Here is a 14,986-nt window from a genome sequence, read left to right on the forward strand (position 1 = left end):
GAAGACCTCAGACTTCCCAAAAGGCAAGAGAATCACCACATACCTGATTAGGGCAAAAGAAAAAAGAAAAAACAGAGACAAAAGAACAGGGATGGGAACTGCACCTCTGGGAGGGAGCTGTGAAGGAGGAAAGGTTTCCACACACTAGGAAGCCCCTTTATTGGCGGAGACATGGGGTGGCGAGGGGGAAGCTTCGGAGCCACGGAGGAGAGCGCAGCAACAGGGGTGCAGAGGGCACAGTGGATTCCCGCACAGAGGATCGGTGCCAACCAGCACTCACCAGCCTGAGAGGCTTGTCTGCTCACCCGCTGGGGCGGGTGGGGGCTGGGAGCTGAGGCTAGGGCTTCGGAGGTCAGATCCCAGGGAGAGGACTGGGGTTGGCTGCGTGAACACAGCCTGAAGGGGGCTAGTGCGCCAGAGCTAACCGGGAGGGAGTCCGGGAAAAAGTCTGGAACTGCCTAAGAGGCAAGAGACCATCGTTTAGGGGTGCACAAGGAGAGGGGATTCAGAGCACCGCCTAAACGAGCTCCATAGACGGGCGTGAGCCGCGGCTATCAGTGCAGACACCAGAGACGGGCATGAAACGCTAACGCTGCTGCTGCAGCCACCAAGAAACCTGTGTGCGAGCACAGGTCACTCTCCACACCGCCCCTCCCGGGAGCGCGTGCAGCCCGCCACTGCCAGGGTCCCGTGATCCAGGGACAACTTCCCTGGGAGAACACACGTGCACCTCAGGCTGTTGCAACGTCAGGCAGGCCTCTGCCACCGCAGGCTCAACCCGCACTCCAGTTATAACTACTGTACCCCTCCCTCTGCCTGGCCTGAATGAGCAAGAGCCCCCTAATCAGCTGCTGCTTTAACCCCATCCTCTCTGGGTGGGAACAGAAGCCTGAGGGCAAGCTACATGCAGAGGTGGCGCCAAACCCAAAGCTGAACCCCAGGAGCTGTGCAAACAAAGAAGAAAAAGGGAAATTTCTCCGTGCAGCCTCAGGAGCAGAGGATTAAATCCCCACAATCAACTTGAGGTACGCTGCATCTGTGGAATACCTGAATACACAATGAATCAACCCAAAACTGAGGTGGTGGACTTTGGGAGCACCTGTAGACTTGGGGTTTGCTGTCTGAGACTGACTTGTTTCTCAGTTTTATGTTTATCTTAGTATAGTTTTTAACGCTTGTTATCATTGGTGGATTTGTTTATTGGTTTGGTTGCTCTCTTCTTCTTTTTATTACTTTTTTATTTTAATAATTATTTTATTTTAATTATTTTATTTTTTCTTTCTTTTTCTTCCCTTTTCTTCTGAGCCATGTGGCTGACAGGGTCTTGGTGCTCCAGCCTGGTGTCAGGCCTGAACCTCTGAGGTGGGAGAGCCAAGTTTACGACATTGGACCACCAGAGACCTCCTGGCCCCACGTAATATCAATTGGCGAGAGCTCTCCCAGAGATCTCCGTCTCAATGCTAAGACCCAGCTCCACCCAACGGCCAGCAAGCTCCAGTGCTGGAAGCCCCATGCCAAACAACTAGCAAAACAGGAACACAACCCCACCCATTAGCAGAGAGGCTGCCTAAAATCATAATAAGTTCACAGACACCCCAAACACACCACCGGATGTGGCCCTGCCCACCAGAAAGAAAAGATCCAGCCTCATCCACCAGAACACAGGCACCAGTCCCCTCCACCAGGAAGCCTACACAACTCACTGAACTAACCTCACCCACTGGGGGCAGACACCAAAAACAATGGGAACTATGAACCTGCAGCCTGAGAAAAGGAGACCCCAAACACAGTAAGTTAAGCAAAATGAGAAGACAGAGAAATATGCAGCAGATGAAGGAGCAAGGTAAAAACCCAGCAGACCAAACAAATGAAGAGGAAATAGGCAGTCTACCTGAAAAAGAATTCAGAGTAATGATAGTAAAGATGATCCAAAATCTTGGAATTAGAATGGAGAAAATACAAGAAACGTTTAACAAGGACCTAGAACAACTAAAGAGCAAACAAATAATGATGAACAACACAATAAATGAAATTAAAAATTCTCTAGAAGGAATCAAGAGCAGAATAACTGAGGCAGAAGAACGGGTAAGTGACCTGGAAGATAAAACAGTGGAAATTACTAGCACAGAGCAGACTAAATAAAACAGAATGAAAAGAATTGAGGACAGTCTCAGAGACCTCTGGGACAACAGTAAATGCACCAACATTCAAATTATAGGGGTCTCAGAAGAAGAAGAGAAAAAGAAAGGGTCTGAGAAAATATTTGAAGAGATTATAGTTGAAAACTTCCCTAACATGGGAAAGGAAACAGTCAATCAACTCCAAGAAGCATAGAGAGTCACACTCAGGATAAATCCAAGGAGAAACATGCCAAGACATATTAATCAAACTATCAAAAATTAAATACAAAGAAAAACTATCAAAAGCAGCAAGGGAAAAGCAACAAATAACATACAAGGGAATCCCCATAATGTTAACAGCTGATCTTTCAGCAGAAACTCTGCAAGCCAGAAGGGAGTGGCAGGACATATTTAAAGTGATGAAAGAGAAAAACTTACAAACAAGATTACTCTACCCAGCAAGGATCTCATTCAGATTCGACGGAGAAATTAAAACCTTTATAGACAAGCAAAAGTTAAGAGAATTCAGCACCACCAAACCAGCTTTACAACAAATGCTAAAGGAACTTCTCTAGGCAGGAAACACAAGAGAAAGAAAAGACCTACAAAAACAAACCCAAAACAATTAAGAAAATGGTCATAGGAACATACATATCGATAATTACCTTAAATGTAAATGGATTAAATGCTCCAACCAAAAGACATAGACTGGCTGAATGGATACAAAAACAAGACCCATATATATGCTGTCTACAAGAGACCCACTTCAGACCTAGGGACACATACAGACTGAAAGTGAGGGGATGGAAAAAGATATTCCATGCAAATGGAAATCAAAAGCGAGCTGGAGTAGCAATTCTCATATCAGACAAAATAGACTCTAAAATAAAGACTATTACAAGAGACAAAGAAGGACACTACATAATGATCAAGGGATCAAAACAAGAAGAAGATCTAACAATTGTAAATATTTATGCAGGCAACATAGGAGCACCTCAATACATAAGGCAAATGCTAACAGCCAAAAAATGGGAAATTGACAGTAACTCTATAATAGTGGGGGACTTTAACACTCCACTTTCATCAATGGACAGATCATCCAAAATGAAAATAAATAAGGAAACACAAGCTTTAAATGACACATTAAACAAGATGGACTTAATTGATATTTATATGACATTCCATCCAAAAACAACAGAATACACTTTCTTCTCAAGTGCTCATGGAACATTCTCCAGGACTGATCATATCTTGGGTCACAAATCAAGCCTTGGTAAATTTAAGAAAACTGAAATCATATCAAGTATCTTTTCTGAACACAATGCTATAAGACTAGATATCAATTACCAGAAAAAAACTGTAAAAAATACAAACACATGGGGGCTAAACAATACACTACTAAATGACCAAGAGATCACTGAAGAAATCAAAGAGGAAATCAAAAAATACCTAGAAACAAATGACAATGAAAACACGAAGACCCAAAACCTATGGGATACAGCAAAAGCAGTTCTAAGAGAGAAGTTTATAGCAATACAATCCTACCTCAAGAAACAAGAAAAATTTCAAAAAAACAACCTGATCTTACACCTAAAGCAATTAGAGAAAGAAGAACAAAAAAACCCCAGAGTTAGCAGAAGGAAAGAAATCATAACGATCAGATCAGAAATAAATGATAAAGAAATGAAGGAAACAATAGCAAATATCAATAAGACTAAAAGCTGGTTCTTTGAGAAGACAAACAAAATTGATAAACCACTAGCCAGACTCATCAAGAAAAAAAGGGAGAAGACTCAAATCAACAGAATTTGAAATGAAAAAGAAGTAACAACTGACACTGCAGAAATACAAAGAACCATGAGAGATTACTACAAGCAACTATATGCCAATAAAATGGACAACCTGGAAGAAATGGACAAATTCTTAGAAAAGTACAACCTTCCAAGACTGAACCAGGAAATAATAGAAATATAAACAGACCAATGACAAGCACTGAAATAGAAACTGTGATTAAAAATCTTCCAACAAACAAAAGCCCAGGACCAGATGGCTTCACAGGCGAATTCTATCAAACATTTAGAGAAGAGCTAACACCTACCCTTCTCAAACTCTTCCAAAATATAGCAGAGGGAGGAACACTCCCAAACTCATTCTACAAGGCCACCATCACACTGATACCAAAACCAGAAAAAAGTTGTCACAAAAAAACTACAGACCAATATCACTGATGAACACAGATGCAAAAATCCTCAACAAAATACTAGCAAACAGAATCCAACAGCACATTAAAAAGATTATACACCATGATCAAGTGGGGTTTATCCCAGGAATGCAAGGATTCTTCAATATATGCAAATCAATCAAAGTGATACACCATATTAACAAATTGAAGGAGAAAAACCATATGATCATCTCAATAGATGCAGAAAAAGCTTTTGACAAAATTCAACACCCATTTATGATTAAAAACTCTCCAGAAAGTAGGCATAGAGGGAACTTACCTCAGCATAATAAAGGCCATATATGACAAACCCACAGCCAACATCGTTCTCAATGGTGAAAAACTGAAATCATTTCCACCAAGATCAGGAACAAGACAAGGTTGCCCACTCTCACCACTATTATTCAACATAGTTTTGGAAGTTTTAGCCACAGCAATCAGAGAAGAAAAAGAAATAAAAGGAATCCAAATCGGAAAAGAAGAAGTAAAGCTGTCATTGTTTGCAGATGACATGATAGTATACATAGAGAATCCTAAAGATGCTACCAGAATATTACTAGAGCTAATCAATGAATTTGTTAAGTAGCAGGATACAAAATTAATGCACAGAAATCTCTTGCATTCCTATACACTAATGATGAAAAATCAGAAAGAGAAATTAAGGAAACACTTCCATTTACCATTGCAACAAAAAGAATAAAATACCTAGGGATAAACCTACCTAAGGAGACAAAAGACCTGTATGCAGAAAACCATAAGACACTGATGAAAGAAATTAAAGATGATACAAACAGATGGAGAGATATACCATGTTCTTGGATTGGAAGAATCAACATTGTGAAAATGACTATACTACCCAAAGCAATCTACAGATTCAATGCAATCCCTATCAAACTACCAAGGGCATTTTTCACAGAACTAGAACAAAAAATGTTACAATTTGTATGGAAACACAAAGACCCTGAATAGTCAAAGCAATCTTGAGAAAGAAAAGTGGAGCTGGAGAAATCAGGCTCCCTGACTTCAGACTATACTACAAAGCTACAGTAATCAAGACAGTATGGTACTGGCACAAAACCAAAAATATAGATCAGTGGAACAGGATAGAAAGCCCAGAGATAAACCCATACACATATGGTCACCTTATCTTTGATAAAGGAGGCAAGAACATACAATGGAGAAAAGACAGCTTCTTCAATAAGTGGTGCCGGGAAAACTGGACAGCTACAGGTAAAAGGATGAAATTAGAACACTTCCTAACACCATACACAAAAATAAACTCAAAATGGATTAAAGACCTAAATGTAAGGCCAGACACTATAAAACTCTTAGAGGAAAACATAGGAAGAACACTCTTTGACGTAAATCACAGCAAGATCCTTTTTGACCCACCTCCTAGAGAAATGGAAATAAAAACAAAAATAAACAAATGGGACCTAATGAAACTTCAAAGCTTTTGCACAGCAAAGGAAACCATAAACAAGATGAAAAGACAACCCTCAGAATGGGAGAAAATATTTGCAAACGAAGCAACTGACAAAGGATTAATCTCCAAAATATACAAGCAGCTCATGCAGCTAAAAAAAAAAAAAAAAAACAACCAAATCCAAAAATGGGCAGAAGACCTAAATAGACATTTCTCCAAAGAAGATATACAGATTGCCAACAAACACATGAAAGGATGCTCAACATTACTAATCATTGGAGAAATGCAAATCAAAACTACAATGAGGTATCACCTCACACTGGTCAGAATGGCCATCATAAAAAATCTACAAACAATAAATGCTGGAGAGGGTGTGGAGAAAAGGGAACCCGCTTGCACTGTTGGTGGGAATGTAAATTGATACAACCACTATGGAGAACAGTATGGAGGTTCCTTGAAAAACTAAAAATAGAACTACTCAATGACCCAGCAATCCCACTACTGGGTATATACTCTGAGAAAACCATAATTCAAAAAGAGTCATGTACCACAATGTTCATTGCAGCACTATTTATAATAGCCAGGACATGAAAGCAACCTAAGTGTCCATCGACAGATGAATGGACAAAGAGGATGTGGCACATATACACAATGGAATATTATTCAGCCATAAAAAGAAACGAAATTGAGTTATTTGTAGTGAGGTGGATGGACCTAGAGTCTGTCATACAGAGTGAAGTAAGTCAGAAAGAGAAAAACAAATACCTTACGCTAACACGTATATATGGAATCTTAAAAAAAAAAAAAAAGGTTCTCATGAACCTAGGGGCAGGACAGGAATAAAGACGCAGACGTAGAGAATGGACTTGAGGACATGGGGAGGGGGAAGGGTAAGCTGGGACAAAGTGAGAGAGTAGCACTGACATATACACACTACCATACTTAAAATAGATAGCTAGTGGGAAGCAGCTGCATCACATGGGGAGATCAGCTTGGTGCTTTGTGATCACCTAGAGGGGTGGGATCGGGAGGGTGGGAGGGAGACACAAGAGGGAGGGGATATGGGGATATCTGTATACATATAGTTGATTCACTTTGTTATACAGCAGAAACTAACACAACATTGTAAAGAAATTATACTCCAACAAAGATGTTAAAAAAAAAAAGAATGAAATTTTGCCATCTGCAGCAACATGGATGGACTAGGAGGGTATTATGCTAAATGAAATAATTCAGACAGAGAAAGACATATACTGTATGATATTACTTATACATGGAATCTAAAAAATACAACAAACTAGTGAATATAACAAAAAAGAAGCAGACTCACAGATACAGAGAACAAACTAGCGGTTACCAATGGGGAGAGGGGAGGGGGGAGGGGTAACATAGGGGAGGGGATTAAGAGGTACAAACTATTAGGTATAAAATAAGCTACAAAGATATATTGTACAACACAGGGAATATAGCCAATATTTTATAATAACTATAAATGGAGTATAATCTTTAAAAATTGTGAATCATCATATTGTACACCTGTGACCTATATAATATTGTACCTCAACTTTACTTCAGTTGAAAAACAAAAACAAATTAAATAAAAAAGAAGTTACAAGAATTCTAAACTTAGTGTTCATCAGTCCCCTATATTTCTTTTTATGTTTGTTACATATATGTATATGTGTATATTTCCGTCATATTTTTAAAAATAAAACTTTTTTTTTTTTTGGAAACCACTAGAACATCCCAGTGTAGCTGTACCACTTCCCTATCACATTATGTACATGTCACAGTGCTACATGGTTTTTTGTTGTTGTTTTTATGGCTGTGTTGAGTCTTTGTTGCTGCACGCAGGCTTTCTCTCGTTGTGGCGAGCAGGGTCTACTCTTTGTTGCGGTGTGCGGGCTTCTCACTGCAGTGGCTTCTCTTGCTGTGGAGCATGGGCTCTAGGCAGGCAGGCTTCAGTAGTTGTGGCTCGTGGGCTTAGTTGCTCCGTGGCATGTGGGATCTTCCTGGACCAGGGATCAAACCCGTGTCCCCTGCATTCGCAGGCGGATTCTTATCCACTGAGCCGGCAGGGAAGCCCAAACTTTTAAAAAGAAATTTGAATTAAGTCTGTGTAACTCCTGAGGTACCCTCAAGGAATATTATAGTTCCAAGGATTATAATCTTAGAACAACTGGATGAGCTAATCTCTAAGACTCTTCAAAGACAGTTACCCAGTGACCTTGATTCCACACCCCTGGAAAGTAACTTGAACACCATGACAATAATCCATAAAATGGACGTCACAGCACACACCCAATGATGTGCTGGGACCAGAAAATACTGGCACGTAGTAGTGACTGTATAAATCTCTTCCCCACTCTGTCTTCAATGCCTTAGTCATCTGAAATTCACCCTGACTGGAGTATTTACACCACGAAAATAGGCAAGTACTACATACTGGGGTGCTATAAACATTTACAGCAAACCAGTGGAGGCATCTAGCTCCTAGGTGCCTTTGATGTAAAAGTTTTTCAGAAAGTCTTTCAGATACTCAAAAGGGAAAATGAAGAACTAAAGCTTGTTAAGATTTCATAGCCCAGACAGACTGGTATAGAAAATGTTAAGGTGAATCCAAATGACAGTTTAAGAAAAACTGTCCAAAATATCCAGATAGAATCATCCCAATATAATTTACAAATTAAATTTGTCCAGTAGAGAAGAACTCCAAAGATTATGGTTTGACTGCCCTGTAAGATAGTAACTGGTTGGGTCTCTAAGTTGCGAGCCTATTTCAGCAGCCTTGCTTTGAGTTGACGATATATGCATCAGTCTCCTGTAACCTATTTGGAATTAGCTTGGTCATTCTGCTGATGCTTTCTTAAGGGGTGAAGTAAATCTTTAGGTCATGTACCTTCGATGTCTGCAGGACAGCTATATTTTAAAAACTCTTTAACAATCATACTTTGACAAAGGAAATACGGGCTAAAACTAAAGAATCTGGTCTTTTTTTCTTCTTGTCAAATTCAGTTCTGTCAGCCAAGAGGAGGAGAAGCTTTAGAGAAGTGAGGAAGGAAAGATTCAAAAGACACCGCCTTGGATGAACCGGCCCCTTGTTTATCAGAGCCAAGCTTCATGGTTCTTGAAATGTACCAAGTCTTGTTGTAATAAGAACCAGGAAAATCTTAACCACAAACAGACAGATGTTTTGCCAAAAAGCCTGGTGCTTCTCAGAGCAAACTTAACCAAACAACTTTATGAAAGTTCAGCTGTTAATTCCCAACTCCAGAAAAGAGGACACGAACCCAGCAAACTAAACAGTGCCACCAAGATGGTCCAAAGCCAGGGTAATGTCAATAGTAACTTTTCCTGCCTGTTATAAGCCGTTGGGGTTTTGTTATTATTGTTATTGCCTGACCCCCTCTTCCAGGAGCCTTTTAGACAATGTTTTCCAATTGATTCCTTTCATTAAAATTTTTTTTTCTTTTTTCTTTTTTTTTTTGGCCATGCCACACAGCATGTGGGATCTTAGTTCCCAACCAGGGATCGACCCCATGCTCCCTGCAGTGGAAGCACGGAGTCCTAACAACTGGACTGTCAGGGACCCTCATTAAATATTTTTTCCAAAGATTTTTTTTTTTTTGATGTGGACCATTTTTCTAAAGTCTTTATTGAATTTGTTATAATATTGCTTCTGTTTTATGTTTTGGTTTTTTGGCCCACAGGCATGTGGGATCTAGTTCCCCGACCAGGGATCGAACCCGTACCCACTGCACTGGAAGGCGAAGTCCCAACCACTGGACCACCAGGGAAGTCCCCCTCATTAAATCTGAATACCACAGGCATACTGTATATTTGTTTATACATTGTCAGATGTATCTCTGTGATTTTTAAAATTACTTTTAATTAATTTTTAAATTTATTTATTTTTGGCTGCATTGGGTCTTCGTTGCTCGCGCGGGCTTTCTCTAGTTGCAGCGGGCGAGGGCTACTCTTCGTTGCGGTGTGTGGGCTTCTCACTGCGGTGGCTTCTCGTTGCGGAGCATGGGATCTAGGCACGCAGGCTTCAGTAGTTGTGGCTCACAGGCTCTAGAGCGCAGGCTCAGTAGTTGTGGCTCACGGGCTTAGTTGTTCCGAGGCATGTGGGATCTTCCCGGACCAGGGCTCGAACCAGTGTCCCCTGCATGGGCAGGCGGATTCTTAACCACTGCGCCACCAGGGAAGCCCTATCTCTGTGATTTATACACAAAAACAGTAGGATTTTTTGAACCCCCCCACCTCAAATACCAGTCTTGGCTTCATAAATTTGAGAACTGCTGAGTTTGAGCTGTCAGTAGGGAAGTTCAGGAGGTAGGTCCATCCACGGATCTGGCTCTTGATGGGGGGACACGTGCTGGAGATAGAAGCATGGGAGTTGTCAGCATGTACTTGTGTGATGGACTGATGTTCACCCCCCAAATTCAAATGTTGAAGCCCTAACCCCAAGTACCTCAGAATGTGACTGTATTTATGGACAGGACCTTTACAGAGGTAACTGGGTTAAAATGAGGCTGTTAGGGTGGTTGCCCCATGGCAATATGACTGGTGTCCTTGTAAGAAGAGGAGATTAGGATACACAGGGAGAGACACCAGGGATGCACACACACAGAGGAAAGACCATGTGAAGAGGCAGCAAGAGGGTGGCCGTCTGCACACCAAGGAGAGAGGCCTCAGAGGAATCTGATCCACCAGCACCTTGATCTTGAACATCCAGCCACCCAGAACTGTGAGGAAATTAATTCATGTTGTTTAAACCACCCACTCCAACTATGGCAGCCCTCGCCGACAAATACAACATGGTAGCCATTGACATGGCACAGCGGGAGCCTGTTCTCTACGTGGGAGCCAAGGGCAGGTTTTATTGCAAGACATTGTGACCGTTCAACGGAGCCAGTGTGGAAAGTGGGCAGAAAAGACAAGGCCTGGAAGCTTCCTGTTGGGTGTAGCAACAGGAAGGAAGGGCTAAAAAAATGGGAGGAAAATAGGAAAGTCAGCGTTTTACACTTACTATTCTATTTGATCTCCTTGTCAGTCTTGGGATGGAGGTACCATCTTGCCCAGTGTCCTACAATTAATGAGTGGTAGAGCTGGGACCAAGAGCCCTCCCCTTCTATGGCACCATATCCATCCATCCTGTTCCTGAGGGTGAAGGCCCAAGGGCATCTCTGTAGCCTCAGCCAGCTCACCCTTCTGGAAGGTGAGTGGTTACTCCCCATCTTGTTCCTGCCAACTTACTGTCCCCTAGGACACTCAGCTCCATTCCTGTTGTCCCAACATTCTAAGGATGAAACTCCTGGGATGGCCTGGTGGGCAGCTGAACCACACTGACTCCGTTCACCAGCTCCCCCCTAGGCCCACAGTCCCCCCACTCCCCTCTCCTCGTGGCTGAGCTTCAGCCTCCTCACGAGGAATGCACCCAAGCCAGATGAGCTCCCTATCAACGTGCACCCCTGCCTTCATCTGATGTGAAAACTGGAAGCGCGTCTTTTGCTGACACAGATGGTTAAGGGTCATGAGACCCCTGGGTGGGGGAAAACCCCCGGTTGCAGTCAGTGTGGACGTGCTTCTCACTTGGTAGTCAGATTCTGTTTTTACCTTTGGCCCCTTTAATCCCGCTGTCCCCCTTTCGGCCGCACAGAGGGCATCTTCGAAGGCCTCTGGGTCATCTGTCTGCCCGATCCTTCCTGCCTCTATGTAAGTTCCCCACAACAAACTTCACAATTGCACCTTATGGAGCTGTCTGCTCCACTTTTCATTCTCAAAGTTCCTTCTCAGTTCGGAGGATATTATTCAATAGCTCCATCTCCCAACACCTGGCATGGAGGGACCTCCCACTATCTTCCCAGGAAAGCCTTGCCACCCGCATGGCCTCCGGAGTCCCCCTCCCAGCTCTGGGGTCTCAGCTCAACTGCTTGGACCTGAGCTCAATCCACTTTGGGACATGGAGTTGACAGTGGTCCTGCCTTCTCCCCACATGTCCTGTGCCTCCCATCAACTTCCACTTGGCTCTGTCCCCAAGCCTGGGCAGTTCCATCCCAGCCCTGCCAGGGTCTCATTACGAAAAGCAGACTCAAACATTTACCCTGGACTGCAGGAAAACAGATGAGATCACGGAACTACTGACATCATTGATTTTTTTTTAGGAAAACTTATGGAGAACAGGAGAGGAGTGAGCGAGGGTTGGGTAGATGTTATTTCAAGGGGAGATTTTATTTCCTGAATATGGTTATGAAAGAATTGTTAAGAGGGTGGGTTCTGAGCACTTAGGAAAAAAATGATGGCTGGTAGACATGAGCATGATGTCTCGAAAACATGAATTTCTTGACTTTTTAATGTTTCTGAGCAATAGGTCAGGGGCTGTGAACATCTAAGTGTTTGACTTTATGAAGGAGTGTGACAAGCCTTTCAAAATACTCTAAGAGATACAACATGGGCCAGACAGCAATACAGACAATTGTCTGGTAACCCAACCACAAAGCCTCTAGAATACATTTTTCCTTTCAGTCCTTGGACCAAAACCTAACAGCGCTGGGCCTCTTTCTGCTTCAATTCTACAAATCAGCTGAATTCATCTTCCTAACAACCTCTGGCATACTTCCTGCCTCACCCAGTTGTAGCCTGACCTGACTTCCGTCCTCCCTAATCAATAAAATATGTTGACTTTGGCATGCAACTGAATTGTCAAGAGAAATTATCTCTAATTGACCACCTCAATGACAGGTGGGTGAAGATTTTTTAATAGGACATAAAAAGCAAGAACCATATCAGTAAAACATTTTAAAGGGGCAAACCATTAAAAAGGGATAGATTTCATTAAAATTAACAACTTTGTTCAACAAAACACATCATTAAAAAGAACTTATACCCAGAATATATATTTTTAAAAACGCTGAAAACCAGTAAGAAAAAAGACAAAACAAATTTTTTAAAGGAGCAAAAGACTTGAATGTACCCTACACTAAAGAGAATATGCAAATCTAAAGCACATGAAAAGGTGTTCAATGCTATTACTCATCAGGAAAATCAGAATTAAAACCACAATGAGATATATCCATGTAAGCAGCTGATAAAATTTAAAATACCAATCACATCAAGTGTCGGCAACAATGTAGAGCAACTGGAACTCTCTTTCACTGCTCGTGGGAGTAAAATTTGATCCAACCACGCTGGAAAACTAGAATATCTACTAATATCTATGCTTACTCTGTAACAAGGAGTTCCACATCTAGGTATACATCTAGGATAAATGAGTGTATGTGTCTACAAAAAGACAAGAATATCCATAGCAACCTAATTCATAATAGGTCAAACTAAAAACAACTTAAATATCCATGAACAGGAAAATGGATACAAAAATGATGCTATATTCATACTAAGAATAAGTACCCAGGAATTAAAAGGAACAAATTATTGATATATATCACAACACGAATGAATTTAAAAACATTACATTGAGCTAAGGGAGGCAATCACAGAAGTATATATACTTTATGTCACTTTATGTGACAGCTATCAGAATAGTGGCCACTCTTATTCGGAAATAATGTTGACAAAAACCAGCTGGGGTGATGGAGAGGTTCTATACCTTGATCTGAGTGGTGGCTACAGGGGTGTGATGTAAAACGTTCACTGACCTGTACATGTAAGATTTTACTTTTACTGTACGAAAATCATGTCTCAATAAAAATAATTTTTAAAATAATGAGGGCAGATAGAGGCTAAGGTACTCCAGTCAAGGCCTTAAAAATCAATACAAAAAGCGGTCTCCCTTCCTGTTTCTTCCTTACTAGCCACGCTGCAGAGTCTAGAATCACTCCACTCAGGGTTCTAGATCCATTTCTTTTTTTAAATATCACTCCCAACTATGAATCTTTTATTCTAGCTCTATCAAATTTCTTATCACTATACAAAATGTGAAAATACCATGTGCCCACCTTTTTTTCTTACTGAGATTGTCTATCTCTTTTTTTTAAATTTAATTTTTCACTTTATATTGGAGTATAATTGATTTACAATGTTGTGTTAGCTTCAGGTGTACAGCAAAGTGGTTCAGTTATACATATACATATATTCACTCTTTTTCAGATTCTTTTCCCATATAGGTTATTACAGAATATTGAGTAGAGTTCCCTATTTCTGGTGACCAATCACTGGAATGCTCCAGTGGAGAAATACTAAATTTGAAAGCTGCTAAGTCATCGGTGACAGCAAAAGGCCCATATTCTACGCACCACCGAGTAGGCTAAACATTGCCAATTAAACCATGACATGATGCTTTCTAATCCCTTAGAATTTACTTCAATCTTACTGAAAGAGGTCTCAAAAGCCAGAAGGTTTATCTAGACATACAGTGCTATCATATATAATTTTTCTGCACACATTGAAAGGAAAATATAAGCAAAATAAATTGATTAATATAGTCTTGAAACTCCTTCATAGACAGAGTCTGGTCTTTCAAGAGCATCATTGTGCAGGACCTTTTAGAAGAGTGCTCCCCACTCTTGTCTCTGGGAATGTCTCCCCAGCCTCTGACAATGGTGCAATCTGATGCTGGTATTTTCTTTCTTTTTTTTATTTTTATTAATTAATTTATTTTTATTTATTTATTTTTGGCTGCGTTGGGTCTTTGTTGCTGTGCGCGGGCTTTCTCTAGTTGCGACGAGTGGGGCTACTCTTTGTTGCATGTGCAGGCTTCTCATTGTGGTGGCTTCTCTTGTTGTGGAGCACGGGCTCCAGGCACATGGGCTTCAGTAGTTGTGGCACGTGGGCTCGGTAGTTGTGGCTCGTGGGCTCCAGAGCACAGGCTCAGTAGTTGTGGCACACGGGCATAGTTGCTCCGCGGCACGTGGGATCTTCCCAGACCAGGGTTCGAACCCGTGTCCCCTGCATTGGCAGGCAGATTCTTAACCACTGCGCCACCAGAAAAGTCCCATGATGCTGGTATTTTCTTGATCTCACAGAAGGGGTCAATGGAAGGTTTTCAGATGACAACCTAGATTCTTATTCCTTCCGCAAATGGTCCTGAAATGCTTTGTGGACTGAAACGCTGAGGCTACAGATGTCCAGTCAGGCCCCCAAGAATAACAAGCAAGTCTGCACACACATAGGAAAGAACAACCACCACATGACCATGTGGCTAGCAGGGACTGCACCAGGCCACCAGATGTGATACCCACAATTTCAGAGACATGAATA

The 14,986-nt window shown here is 41.6% G+C and overlaps 1 protein-coding gene across 2 annotated transcripts in view; it reads right to left on the reverse strand.

Moving 5' to 3' along the window:
* The window catches only part of RIN2 (Ras and Rab interactor 2), a 224,159-nt gene that overhangs the window by 122,400 nt on the left and 86,773 nt on the right, over positions 1-14,986 (reverse strand). Inside the window, exon 3 of one of the 2 annotated variants that reach the window (XM_036825812.1) lies at positions 10,031-10,145. The exons of the other annotated variant lie outside the window; for it this stretch is intronic. Within the exon in view, the coding sequence (XP_036681707.1) occupies positions 10,031-10,054 (24 nt within the window). The 5' untranslated portion in view covers positions 10,055-10,145. The remainder of the gene's footprint in view (positions 1-10,030; positions 10,146-14,986) is intronic. 2 annotated transcript variants of the gene reach the window in all.

Source organism: Balaenoptera musculus, chromosome 15 (assembly GCF_009873245.2).
Source record: "Balaenoptera musculus isolate JJ_BM4_2016_0621 chromosome 15, mBalMus1.pri.v3, whole genome shotgun sequence".
Classification (NCBI taxonomy): domain Eukaryota; kingdom Metazoa; phylum Chordata; class Mammalia; order Artiodactyla; family Balaenopteridae; genus Balaenoptera; species Balaenoptera musculus.